The sequence below is a fragment of the Dermacentor silvarum genome, chromosome 3, assembly GCF_013339745.2.
Source record: "Dermacentor silvarum isolate Dsil-2018 chromosome 3, BIME_Dsil_1.4, whole genome shotgun sequence".
NCBI classification, from domain to species: domain Eukaryota; kingdom Metazoa; phylum Arthropoda; class Arachnida; order Ixodida; family Ixodidae; genus Dermacentor; species Dermacentor silvarum.
Genome location: NC_051156.1, coordinates 191273196 through 191287569, shown reverse-complemented (window position 1 = coordinate 191287569; position 14374 = coordinate 191273196). Strand labels below are relative to the sequence as shown.

Sequence of the window (14374 nt, the reverse complement as noted above, 5' to 3'; positions counted from 1 at the left end):
AACCAACCCCTCCCCTAGGGTTGGACAAGCTTCGTGTGCACCCCTGTTCCCGGTAGGGGAGGGGTTTAAATTTCTTCCTCGTCATCACTGCAGTCAATGATGAATGTGCATCGAAAACTGATTAAATTTTTTTAACGAAAAAATGTGACGTGACTGACTATGCATTTTAGATACTCTGTAATTAGAGCAAGCTCTAGAAAATACGCGAAGTATCATTTTACCACCTTGAATTTCTTTCTCTGAAGCTAGCAGTACCTCCGAATAAAGAAAACTTTGACATCTTTATTGGTAGTCGGTCATACATTTGTAATTGAAGACAATATCTATCCCGATGCAGACTTTACCCATGCTTTGATGTATTGTCGCAACATGGAGGTGGTGTAAAAGTGGAATCTCCAACAGGGCAGTGAATAAATATTATTGAACTCTTTATTGGGTAATCTTGTGCCCAGAAAGCAAAGTAACGCTTTAGTAGTAACAGTAGCAGTGGGCAATAACTGCATCCTAAAGGACTCTGAAATGGAATGCTGCTGCTTTCTTTCTTTTCTTTTTTTTTCTGCTGCTTGTTTTTGTTTTTCTTGCTTATTTTGTGTTGTCATTGCCAAATGCATCCCTCGTATTCTCACCAACAGAGTGCATGTTTATGTATAGGCTTGGACATAAGATGTTTTCTGACATGAGAAATGTTTTCTTGTGAGTAATCAGGTTGCTTTGTTACCTGATTACTTACAAGAAAATGTTACCTGTTGGTTTGGCAGTTGTGCCTTGATTGTGACAGTTGGATGCTGCATTCTGCATGATATATATATATATTTTTTTTCTTGTCGAAGGGCAGGGAGACATGAGAATCACATAAATTGATGCTGAAATTTGTCAGAGCCAATGTCCACTTTGCATGGGCTGTATTTATCGTATCTTTGCATTTAAAAAAAAAAAAAAAGAAGAGTGAGAGAGAGCTTGTTGTGAATTACTGTGTCTGCGTATGCATATTCTATGCTAATATGTATGTAGTTGCATATCACTATTGCAATTAGCTTGCATTATGCTTTTCTTTAATATATTTTATGTCCATGCATCTCAAAATGCTCTGCTACTTGGTAACCACAATGTTGAAATCTTAGTCAGTGTTGACTTTTGTTGTGACAAGTGCCGTTGCTAAACAGCTGAGAAATTCTGAGTAGTTCATATGTCTTTATGTCCTAGTGCTATGGTCAGTATCATTGATGGTCATTTGGTGGTAAGCTGTGCAACCTGTGAAAAGAAACTTCCACTTGTGTATTTGTTTATTTCAGATAAATATAAGGTTAGTGTATATATAATGGACTGTTCTCACATTTTATTACTAAATTTAATCTGCCTTTTTGTCCTGACACTTGCAGCGATCAGACTTCAGGGCGCCTTGCAGTTGCTTTTGTACCGAAGAATGCTCAAGGTTAGGGTTGAAGAAAAACATTCAGGGCAGGTCAGTAGACTGAGTTCATTTCCATATACTTAATTATCCTAAGTAAGAGGGAAAGAAACTATGTTGTGCTCTGCATTCTATGCAGGTGATCAACCATGTCACAAATGACATGGAAAGGATATTTGACGCTGCCATGAATGGGACATTGATGTTGGGGACACCAGTGATGTTTTTGTTGACTCTAGTCTACAGCTGCTATCTCATAGGGCCCTGGGCTTTGATGGGCAACATTGTGATTCTGCTGTTCTACCCAATCATGGTAAGCACATCTTTGTGGATAAGAACCAATGACAAGCTGTGACATAACTTCTTTGTTCAAGCCAGATTAGATGCAGCATTAGATGCTGCTTTCTTTCCACTTTGGTCCTTTTCATTCACTTTATGGCTGTTTTTGTGAGAAATTATTTTGTTTATGTTTCTTGGCAACAAGCTAAAACATCAGCAAGTTGTGCTGAAATCTGCGAGGCAAAGAAAGTGTCATGAAAGAAAAACCTACTTTCCACTTGAATATACCATGATGCTGGGAAGAGTCGTGTTGTTCCGACTGATTGTTTGATCAATATAGCTATGTCCCATTGCTTTCACCTCTGTGCTCCTGTTTTCTTTAAATCTCTTTTCTCCTTTATTCTGTTACCGGTGTCTTTTCCATTACCATAGAATTGTTCAGGTGTCCAATATTAAGTGACACAGTTACAATGTCTCTGGCCCTTCCTTTCCTTACCCCCCTTTGCCTTCTCTTTAAATTCAACTACTACTACTACTACTACTAACTATTGGGACTGTTCCAATGATTATGGTTGGTCGCACAAGAATAGCAGTTCTTAGTTCTTAAAAGCAACTTCATGCCACTAACCTAAGCTTTCACTTTTCAAACGTGGGCTGCAGTTCCCATGGTGATTAGCATGCCCACTTACTCTGTTTGCAGGGTGGAATCGCAGCTGTAATTGCCAAGCTGCGCCGACTGACTGTGAAGAAGGCTGACGAGCGAGTGCAGCTGATGGCAGAGGTGGTGAACAACATCCGCCTCATCAAGCTGTATGCTTGGGAGCAGCCCTTTGCAAGCAAGGTGTTTGGTGGGTGCTGCCTTTGTTCTTGCCCTGCGCATTCAATTCGGTACTGTGTTAGTACTTTTGGCAATGCTTCTACATTTGGTCAGAGAAAGCACGAGCAATGCCAAATAGTATGATGTTTCAATGCTTATATGCAGACTGGAGCAAAATATATACTCTGCAATACTCTGCAAGAATGCAGATGACCTCATACAGTGTCAGAGTTATAGCAGTGTAAGATACAATACAATATTTTCTGAAAATGCCAAAGCTACAGAAATTTGTCATTTTATCTTCTTATTGTCAGATGTTTACTATTAGGCATTAATTATCGACAATTGTCAATTAATAGGCAGGTTAGCGAACAAATTGAAAATGGAAAGCGCAATTCACAGAGCTATGACAAAAAGAACAGCTTGAGATGGATGTGTTGCACACCTGATGGGAAGCAACTGTGCATGTGTGTTTTTCATAAAAGTTTGAAATGTGGTGTGGTAGCCAACACTGTAAGTTGTAGTGTGCTATATTTTTCATTCTTGTTTTGTAGAAAATAATCTCGTGCATAATGTTTGGGTGCTGATATAACTTGTTTCAACTAAATGTCTATGTAAAAAAAAAGAAAAGAACACAGCAGAGGAACTTCTGCAGGAGATCCTATTCATATGGAACCAACTGTGTTGTTACAAGATTCCTTTCAGTCAGATATTCCCTTTTGTGCAAAGTAAATAGTTGCTCGAGGACAGAGCACTCATAGATAAATATGTAGGATGTGTTGAGGTACACCTGAATCATATGTTTATGGCAAGCTAACCTTTGTGGGGAGGGGGTCTTGTTTTTACAGTCTAGGAAAGTAAACTGGGTTTGTCATGTAGAAATATTGCTGGGTATTTTTTCTCTTCTTTTTATTCTTGTTTCCTGTAAAAGTAACTGTGCAAGAAAGTTCTTAAGAGTCATTTTAGATATTTGTGTCTGTATTCATCAACTGATCAACATTAAGAATCTTGAATTGCACATATGCAACAGAATGTCGCAGTTTCACCCGAAAGGTGAAGCATGGATTGCGATAGCAAATTAGTAGACAGCTGTACGGAGTAATGATAGTATAGTTTTATCGGCCATATAAACTTGTGAACAGTCGCTTACGAAGTTAGCAAGCATGGTGTCACGTATGCATTAGAAGACATGAACAGATCTCACTTGATGACCATGGAAACTCACTGTCAAAGCACTTTAGTGAGGAAGTGCAGCAGCGACAACAGCAGAGAGCGAATTGACCTGCGTGCTGCCTGTCGCTTCAATGCGACCTAAGTGGTGAAAACAGCACAAACGCGGCCGCGCCATACACAGCAGCCACCGGAGTAGAACCCTCCCCCCGGTGCCTTGCGCGCGACAGAAGACGATTCTCCCTTGCGCGCGTGAGATTGAGTTGCCATCGTCGGGTCACCCTTGCCCGCTTTTACTTGCACATACAGCATACAGCACACGGTGACGATGTTATTGCCCTTGGACTTTATATGGAACATCACAGCAACGGCGACGACGATGGCAGAAATGTTCCTGGAGCGTCCATATAATTGTTATCACAATGAAAAGTACTGATGTCTGGGACTGACACTGTTAGTATTGAGCAGTTAGAGATGAGCATTATTTTTTAACTCTTGGCAAACATTTAGTTTGGGCAGCTTGCATTTAATTGTTAAGTATTGAGTGAAGCATGTCATGACATTGACGCTTTCAGAGCACAGGGTGTCTATTTTCCCACACTTTAAGGGATGCGAAATTTAAAATGAAGCAGCATTGCTGCTGAACTTGAGTGTTGCTTAATTCCCCCCTATTTTGTTATAGAGGTGAAGTCAGCTTTGAGAGTGCATTCACTGCCATATGACTGGCTTCCTAATGGACTTTGGTTTGTTTACCGGCACTTCTGAAACTTGAGAGTGATGGGAGTGACTAATCAGTGTTCTCTATTTCTGTCTCTTTGTTCTTTCCTGTTGCAGATGTACGAAATGAGGAGCGCAAAGTGCTGATGAAGGGCAACTTTTTACAGTCACTGTCGACAACCGTGACACCAGTGATTCTGATAATGGCAACGGTGACAACGTTGCTGGGCTATGGGGCGACGGGCCACGAACTACTGGCCTCCAAGGCCTTCACTCTGTTTGCGCTTTTCAATGGCATGGGCTTCTCCATCGGAACCTTGCCCTACGCCATCCGAGCAGTTACAGAGGCCAAAGTAGCTTTGCAGAGAATCCAGGTGCGTGAACCACTGGTGTAGTTGTTTTTTTTGTTGTGACATACAGCTGAACCTCCGTTTATTTGTATGTCAGTTTTACATGATCCTGAAGTCTAATTTCAGACTTCCTGCCAAGGTTGAATTGATTGACATTGGCTGTAGTAAACTCTTTCATTGGGGTAGTGTGCTTGCACAAATTTAGTGCCAAGGAGATCTTTCTGGCATGTAAAAAAAAAAAAAAAGTAACCTTACGCTGCATATTGGAACTACATCCAGTGGCTTAGAAAAGGGGGGTGGGGAGGGAGGGGATAGAAAAGCGGTTAGCATGCTTAGGTGGCATGCATCTTGAGTCTTGAATCTTGAGGCATGCATCTTGAATCAAATCTTGAGTTGAGGCGGATATTTTTTTTTTTTCACCCTGAGAATGGTGTAAGTTACATTGAATGAAGTAGTTTGTACATTGATTTGACTCAGAGAGGAGGCACATTGACGGCACTTCTGCAAACAGAAGCTTTTATAATTCAAGAAGCTCCGTAGCTTCTCCCCCACCTGGATGTTGACCTTAAATTTGTCCAGCGATCACGTTGGGAGGCTGTGACCTTGACTGGCATCTGCTATCTGGTGTTTGAAGAGTACGATTTGTATCATTGAATTGAATTAAATTTGAAATTGAATTGAATTGTGTCCCTTGTGTCTAACACATGCAGCACCCTGAGCAAATGCAGCACCAGGGTGCTGCATGTTTTGTTGATAGCTTTCTTCCGGAATTTCGCTCTTCTGCATGTTTATGCCAAATGCACCTGTTGATTACTTTGCGATTCTTGCAGGAGCTCCTGGAATTAGACGATGCCAAAGTGTGGGTGAGAAAGATCGAGGAGAAGGACAAGCGATTCGCTGTGACAGTTTCGGATGCCTCATTCACATGGAACAGCGTGCAGTCCAACGTCAAGAGTGTTGACATTGTCAAGGACAGGTTTAAAGTGAGTGAGCTGGTTCTGACGGCCAGTTGCTTGTACGCTCTTAAAATTTGAAATACTAAACGAAGCAGTAGCCTAAGACATGCACGACTTAACAGCATCCCTGCTCCCACACAAGTGCCACAAAGTCTATAACTTTGAATTTCATCGTTGATCAGTGCACTGCTTAATTATCTGCTGCAGAATGCCCCTTCCTGGTTACACGGTTGCCATTGATGCTATTCTAGCTTGTACTTTCGTGGCCAAATGATGTGTGAATAATGGAGGCCTAACTTGAACGCATTCTTTTAATTACATTTTCGCCACTTCATGTGATGCCAGCATGGTTTCGACTTATGCGCATAGTACAAGGCCCGCGCCATCGTTCTTAGGAGACCAGATACACAACAGTGCAGTTATAACAACTTGTGATGCGTGTTCTACTTTATACTTTACCCTCATGTTCCATCTGTCTATAAAGTTATGTCTGTCTGGTGTTCAGCAGCACTTCAAATGACAGCAACAATGGCTGTGCCAGCATGCACTTTTGACAAAGTCAATGCTTTCTTGCTTACTCAGTCATCTAATTGTGGTGCTGGTATCAACACTGCAAGCATAAGCTAGGTCAGCGGCTGCACTTAATTAGTCCTTAGTACTGTTGAGTGCTTTGTCAAGCTGTTTGCTTGTTAACGCTCAACGCACATTGAATTTGGACTTGGAGTTCTTGTAACCCTGTTTGTTGAATCACCAACTAGATTATTCTGCATGTGTCAGAAGCCACATGCTTTGAGCAGAACGACTTTGAAATTCACCTTATTTTAATCTTAAACTTGATAGGCCAACAAATTTTCACGGCTCATAGTCACTTCTTTTTACTCGCATCTTTTTTCTTTTATAATTGATGGCCACAAGAAATTAATTTTGGGAGAAATAAAGCAATTGTGCAGCGCACAAGTCTTGGGCACGAACAGAGACAAGAACTACTTCCAAGAACTACACAAACATTGACGCAAATTCACATCCCACAAACCTTTGAGCACCTCCTCAGCTTCATAATATTGCCCGTTGAATTTACTTTGAAAAGAAATAAACACATATCTTTTTGTCGCTGTTTGCTACGCAAAAAAACAGGATAAGGGGCTGTAATCTAAAATGCTTTTTCCCCGATATTATTTGCATGTCCTCCGGGGCTGCACTGAGCAGCCGATGTACGTGCTAGCGATGACATGGCAACGTGCTAAGCAATAGCAAAGGGTGAAAAGAATGCAAAATGAAAATTTGGCCCTGAGTTTTGTATTGCTGTGCAGTCACCCTGCATCATGTGATGCGTTTATATGTTGAAGAACTTTACTGCATGCGCACATCTCTTTACTTGCACGAAAGGGTGTGCCAAATGCCAAGCGGGCGAGGCACAGGGGTCCACAAGAGGCGTGCAACGGGGATGCGAACGAGCGGACGCCGATGACGGAGGTGATCGCTGAACCCGAGGAAGCGCTGAAAGATGTGACCTTGCACATCAAGAAGGTAAAAAAAGGTTTTACTTACTGTACTTAGAGACATAGCCAACCTTGATGATATTGCTACGCTAGAGTGAAAGGATGGAAAAGAGGACGAAAGTGGCAGGTTGACCCACCATTGTAGTCCAGTGGCCATGGCGTTGGGCTTATGTTAAAGGTTCCGGGTTTGATCCCAACAGCGGCCACATTGAGATGGGGGCGAAATGCAAAAACACCCATGTACTTAAAGGTGCATGTTGAAGAACCCCCGGAGATCAAAGCTAATCTGGAGTCCCCCACTATTGTGTGCCTCCTAATTGTATCGCCAACCTTGATGATGCCTTGAAAAAGACAAGTGCACTTGTTGAAACGTTGGCTCCTGCTTTTACCTTGTTCTCGTGTTGCTCATCATCTTGAATTTCCATCTCCTGCCTTCCCCGTGTTTCACCTCATAATCATATCATGGTTTTGGCATGAGAAACCCAAGAATTTAATATGAAGGTGGTGGGCTGTCGCCGTTAGAAGCCACTCCTGGGGAAAGGCCGGCAATTTGGCGGCTTCGGCGATGCTCCATGGTTTGAGATTCTGAAGTCAGTTCTTTATTGTTCTTTGTAGGTGCTATTGCATTAACCAGTACCTCCACCAGGAGGCTGTTACGATAGTATGCATTTATTTAAAGGCGTAGAAATGAATGAGGGTTGCCATGCTGACACTGAGCCACTTTGCAGACAAGTGCACTTCATCCCTCTCCTTTTCCCTCACTTCACTCTAGTGCAGTATTTTGTTTTTCACTGAGATCTGTTAAGGGTCGGTTGCACATTTTTTTTTTTTAGTTTCCCATGTGTGTGTAGCCAACATCGCTGCCTTCAGGTATTGCCTGAGGCGAGGGCACAGGATGGCAGGATATTAGAATGCAGGCATATATATTGCCTGACATTGTTTGTACGTACTACTTTTCACACATTAAGAAGGATTGAAAATGCATGCCAGGAGGACAGTGTGGGCTTGACAGATGTATGTTGATACGAAGCGGCAGCAGATGTAGCTAACTTCAGCGTGGCCTCAGGGAAGACGACAATGAATACAAACTCATGCTGGTTGCTAGACAACTGCCATTTTGGTTGTGCTTGTACTAGGGTTGTAACTATATCTTGTCTTGTAAAAATAACTTTCTGCACGAGTAACAGATAACGTTCTTGGTTGAGGTGGGGGGTAAGAAATATTTACAACTCTAGTACAAGTGAGACCAAGATGGCAAAAAACTATCATCTAGCACGAGTTTGTTTTCCTCGTCATCTTCCCTGCAGCCATGTTTGAAGCGGCCTTCATGTGTTGCTGCTCCATATCAATATTATTGGATCCTGCACAACTACATATAGCCTCCTAGCTCGATTGCACAACTTTGACATTTGAGATTTATTTTGTTGTGCATTAATAACTCACACAGTTACATGACAGCAGAACTGGTTTTATAGAAGGAGGCCCCACTGTGCAGGATTACACAGGATTGGGGTCTAAAACAGGCCATGGAAGGCAATTGGTATGCCGCTTTGCTTTATTGAGATGCATAGCTATGAAAAACAATCATGTGAAAAGGTTGATGTGTGTGATAATGAGGCAACTAGCCTTAACCCAAATTTTCATTTTACCAACATCACTCACCCTATGTAGCTCAGTAAGCACTTATGTATGCACAGATTTACTTTAAAAAAATTATCTAAATGTCAAATTTCTTTAATCAAGAAATATCACTTGAACTGGGAATGTAACAGCGCAATTTTAGTACTATATGTTGCAGATGCTGTAATGCTCTTGTGCTTTATGCTTGCAGGGGTCACTGATTGGAATTTGTGGCCGTGTAGGTGGTGGCAAGACTTCACTACTGAATGCCTTGTGTGGTGAGGTAGGTACTCACTGTGAAATTAAAAAATATAGATTTCGCTTTCAGACTTATTTACAACTTAATCCATAGTACATAGTAGAAAGTGGTGGAAGTGACAATCAATCATTGGTAGATGTTTATGCTATGCGAAGTACTTTAATTTGACTAATATTAAGAAACCTTGACTGTGCTTCAGCTGTTGTAATTTAGCATAGTTGCAATGAGGGCACTTTAGTAGAACCACAGATTACACCAAAGGTTCTTTTCTTAGCTTTTCTTTCTTTTAGAAACAATGGGAGGCAGTTTGGGTATTTAGTGGGTAATCCGTGCTGTTCTAAGCAATAAAGTATACTAGACAACAGAAGAAGAAGGAAACATGTTGCACACAGATGGCCCTAACACATCAGGATACGGGTTTAGGGTCAAAGTAGGAAACACGTCGGTCTAGGCGTTAGCGCCATCTGTGTGTGTACGTGATTACTTCTAGGCCCATTATCGAGTTCGTGCCTATGTTCAGAACTTCTTGGTAACCCCTTGTGGCATTGATAGCTGATGAATATTAACTGCGCTTTTAAAAGAAGCATTTTTACTTGTCATGTTTTCGGAGTCTCCCTGCATGGTATTACAGTCAAACCCACTTATAACAATATTCGGGTGCCACGGAAAGTTCGTTGTCATAACCGATAATTGTTATAACCGGGTAGCACGGAAAAAAGCAGCGGGGACAAACATCCAAACATTTTGATTAGACTGAAAGAAGTACAGTGGAATCCACTTATGGCATTACCAGTTTTAACAATACTCAGATGTAACAATGAGCAGACTTTTTGTGCGTTCTGTGGTAAAAGTAACCTCCTACTACAATGTTCCCGTGCGGCATTATTGGCTATAACAATTAAATCTGGCTACTGGGTGTCTGTGCCGATACACGAGTCACAGCGCTGACGTCAGAAGGGTGAAAGAGAGATGGGAGAGATGCGCACGAGGCTGATGATGCATAGGGCTATGCGACAAAGGTGTTAAAAGTGTGCAGCACAAGGGCAGGAATGGCTTGTGTTTTATTATTTATATTATTTTTTTTACAGTGAAGCTGTTTGTGGCTAGGAAGGGTTCCTTGAAATTTTCATGTGCATGAGCAAAAACTTTAGCCTCGTGGGCCAATCCCGGAGACCGTGCAGAAAGGGTCCAAGCGCAATGGCATATTTATTTAATGTTTTAAAATATTTATTTATTTATTTATTTATTTATTGATACTGCAATCCCGGTATTGGGATTATAGCAGGGTGGAAAAAAAGAAAATAACTAAGCAGTTTGACAAAACAGGTGAAACGTAAAGAAAAGAAATAAGGGTGCAGGTTGAAGCTCTGCAGCCAGCATCAGGAATGCAACATTTGACCAAGATGTCAAACAGTAAAAATAAAGTATACAATAGAACAGTAAAGTGACGAAATGCAGTAACACACACTAAGTAATGTGTTGTGCGGACAATGTCAGTGACTGTTGCAACACTTTATTGTTAGTGGGGTTATACCAATCGGTAATAGTTTGTGGAAGGAACGAGTATTTAAAGCAGTTTTTGAGTATGCAAAAAGTCGTTGGGTCGCATACCCAGACGAAAAAAAAAGTAAATGGGCGAGTTCAGTTCTGTAGTGTCCTTTAATTAATTGGTACATGAATTTAAGTCGTGCAGAACGATTTCGCTCAGTTATTGTCGGCAGGCCAGCTTCGTGTAAAAGATGTGTTACTGATGTACGTCGGTAATTATTATGTATGTATCGAGCAGCCCTTTTTTGAACCCTCTCTATTTTATGTTAGTCTTAGTGAATGGTTCCCAAATGATAGCAGCATAATCTAAGGTAGGCAAAACAATACATTTGTAAGCAAGGAGCCAGACCGATGAAGTGGACAACCGCAATGCTGTCTTAAGAAAAACAATTGACAAAAAACATTACGTGTTATGAAATCAATATGTTTATTCCAGCTAAGATTGTTAGTGACCCAGAGCCCTAGATATTTATATTCTGTTACTTCTGACACTGTGAGTGGCATTTTTTGTGGCATTCTTTTTGTGAGTGATCCTCATTAATACAGTTTTTTAAAATTAATGAACATTTGCCATGATTCACACCATGCAGAAACTTTTTGCAATGCACTATTCAGTAGTAGTTGATCTGAGAGACTTCTTACTTCTGTATAAATTACACAGTCATCAGTGTAAAGTTTAATTTTCACAGGAATGTTAGAGACAATATCATTAATATATATTAAAAAAACTGAGGCCCAAGAACAGAGCCCTGAGGGATGCCAGAGTGAACTGTAAGCCTATTAGAACAATGATTGTTAGAAACAACGAATTGTTCTCTGTTTAAAAGGTAGACTGAAATCCACTTTACTAATTGTTTGTTATGAAGTATTGTGTCTAACTTATAAATTAACTTTTTGTGAGTGACTGTCAAAAGCTTTCGAGAAATCCATAAATACTGCGTCAATAAGTGTTCCATTGTTAATTGAAGAGGCAAAATCTTGTATAGTTTCTACTAGCTGTGTACAAGTTGAGTAAACCCTCCCGAATCCATGCTGATATTTAGTAAAAAAATTGTTAGCTTCGAGGAAGTTTGATATGTGATTGTGAATTATGTGTTCAAGTCGTTTACAAGCAGTCAATGTTAGTTAAATTGGGGGATAGTTCTTGATCAATCGCTTGTCTCCACTTTTGTGAAGCACTTTCACACTGGCAGTCCCTCAGTCTCTTGGAATTTGACCTTCACATAGGGACCTTTTCAAAAAGGCATTGGGTATGTTGTCCGGCCCAGGTGATTTCTTTACATCGAGGTTAAGCAGCATACTTAAGATACCATGCTCACTAATGACAAGATCCTCTGAAGGCGGGAGTGAGGCTTCAATTTTGGAAAGATATTATTGTCGTTAGTAAATATGGACTTAAAATGTTCATTGAAGACATTATATACTGCTTGTGCGTCACTGGCCAGAACACCTTTGATTTCAAACTGATCGTGGATCGCTGAGGTTGTGGAAACCAAATGCCAGAATTTCTCGGGAGACTGATATAAAGTTGGGCAAAGATTCTTCAAAATGCCACTGTGGACTATGGGTGGTAGGCTCTGGGGCCTGTAACACGCCCTTTACCCTTAAGAAAGGGAACCGAGGGGTCCGATTTTTATTAATCATATCTTAAGAAGCCAACAAACAATGACACCAAGGACAACATAGTTGAAATTGCTTGTACTCACTAATTGAATTAAAGAAATTATAAATTAATGGAAATGAAAATGGATGAAAAAACAACTGGCCGCAGGTGGGGAACGATCCCACGTTGAGAACGTCGGATCGTCGGGAGTGGGAAGGAATGTACAAAATTTTTAAGGGCTGTGCCAAAAATGCTTTAGTTGCAATTCCCACTGGCAATCATATCTGCACATATAAAAATTTCCTTCCGCAACTATGGTTTCCAGTAATGAGCTGTTGAAGTCAGGTAAAGTTAGTGCTTTGAATACATTCTTTTTTTTTCCAAGATGAAGGTCGTATGAGATGGTCTTTAGCAGAAAGCGGGAAATTGAATTACCTCGGTTTTGCCAGCACGCAGAACAACGGTCATAAACTGTAATTTCATATCGAAGCACACTTTATGCCAAAGCATGAACAATCACTTTATGCACGGACAGTGGTAAGTAGTAGTCGATTCTGTAGAGCAGACAAGACATGGATCGAATTTTAAGGCAAACATATTCAACATGCGAGTTCCAAGCAAGGTCACTATCGAAGGTTATCTCAAGGTATTTGACAGATGTGTAAGGAATGGCGTAGCAAATGCAAGCAGTACACTTGGGTATGTCTAGGAAAAGTCGGTGCTGAATAATGCAGAGAATAATAAAAAAAATGTGGTGTGCTGATAGTCTGTTGAATGCTGCAGATGAACTTGCTGAAGGGAGAAATGGACGTCAATGGAAGCATTGCGATTGTGACCCAGCAAGCCTGGATTTTCAATGCTACTATTAGAGACAACATTCTCTTTGGGCTGCCATACCTGAAGTCAAGGTAAGACAGTAATCTGGTCCTATGTAAGGTATTAAATTTTGAAGATCATGTAAAGTGCATTAGTGCTACGTTTATTGTTTTCCTAGGTATGACGCAGTCCTTGAGGCTTGCTGCCTTTTGCCTGACTTGGCAATGTTTAGTTGTGGGGATCTCACAGAGGTGAGTTATAACACCTTTTGCATTGTCTTTAATTCATGCTTTTGCCTCAGGGAACTTGACCAACTTTCAGAATGTGCTACACCATCTAGATGCATGTTGCAGCTACATGTGCGCAAGTGTGAGCACTCATTAAACAACTGCATCCAGTTAATTTTTTTTTTTTTACCAGACCACTGGTATGAATGTCAAAGAATGTGTCCACTTTCTTCTAAGTAGAGTCGGTGCTTGGCTTAGTTGCACTCGGGTCCCGTTTTGGGCCGTCTATTTTGCCGATCTGGTTCTGAGGCTTATTTTTTGTGGAGTTTACAGCTATGAATGCCTGCTCACTGGCATGTACTGCAGCACAAAGCAAACAGTTTGTCAACCATTCTGTCAAGTCTATGAGATGGGAAGACCAGGGGACGGAAATTGATCATGGTGTTCACAGGCGAGACGGGCACTGTCTTGTTTGTGGGGATGCGTGTCTCTCATGCGTCCCCTGATATTGTTTTTTCCCGCATGGCTCGCGTCTCCTGTAATCCAGTTTCGCCGTGTGGCTTTGCGCCGGCGGTGGTTGGGGTGTGGTTGCAGAGTAGTACGAGAGATGGCGCGAGTGATACGCTGCTAACACCACCTAACGGTGGGGTTACTCGGGTGCATGAGGGAGCAGGCGCTTCCGCTTTGGTCGGGGATTGGCGAGTGGTGTGGACGTTCCACGCATGCCAACACGCTCTCTGCGGGATCGTCTCGCGAGGCCTCGGAGCAGGGCACCGGAATAGATGAACACGATCATTTGAACGCGCCACCGTTGGCGTGACCGTACATGCGAACGACTAGGTGTTGCTGTCCAGTATGGGAGCGAACATATTCGCTCTCTATCGGGTCGCGGTGAGTCGGACTTCCTCGATTTGTCGTGCGCTCATCGGCGTGTTTGGATAACTCGGCTAGCAGGCAATAGTGTATGAAAGGAGCAATAAATGCCCTTTTGAGTGTTTGTACTACTGTGTTGTCGTTCCTTTGTCCCAAGAGCACGTTTGAGACCCCTCATGTTCTAACCTCTTTTCTGTAGTGTGGTGTCTCAACGTGGTGGTAATTTTTGTGT

General features: G+C 41.6%; 1 protein-coding gene across 2 annotated transcripts in view; it reads left to right on the top strand.

Moving 5' to 3' along the window:
• The window catches only part of LOC119446318 (ATP-binding cassette sub-family C member 5-like), a 55442-nt gene that overhangs the window by 15350 nt on the left and 25718 nt on the right, over positions 1 to 14374 (top strand). For both annotated transcript variants that reach the window (XM_049664085.1, XM_037710727.2), the window contains exons 6-14: positions 1380 to 1462; positions 1548 to 1721; positions 2388 to 2535; positions 4509 to 4765; positions 5572 to 5724; positions 7084 to 7224; positions 9028 to 9099; positions 13010 to 13134; positions 13221 to 13293. In XM_049664085.1, the coding sequence (XP_049520042.1) occupies positions 1380 to 1462; positions 1548 to 1721; positions 2388 to 2535; positions 4509 to 4765; positions 5572 to 5724; positions 7084 to 7224; positions 9028 to 9099; positions 13010 to 13134; positions 13221 to 13293 (1226 nt within the window). The remainder of the gene's footprint in view (positions 1 to 1379; positions 1463 to 1547; positions 1722 to 2387; positions 2536 to 4508; positions 4766 to 5571; positions 5725 to 7083; positions 7225 to 9027; positions 9100 to 13009; positions 13135 to 13220; positions 13294 to 14374) is intronic.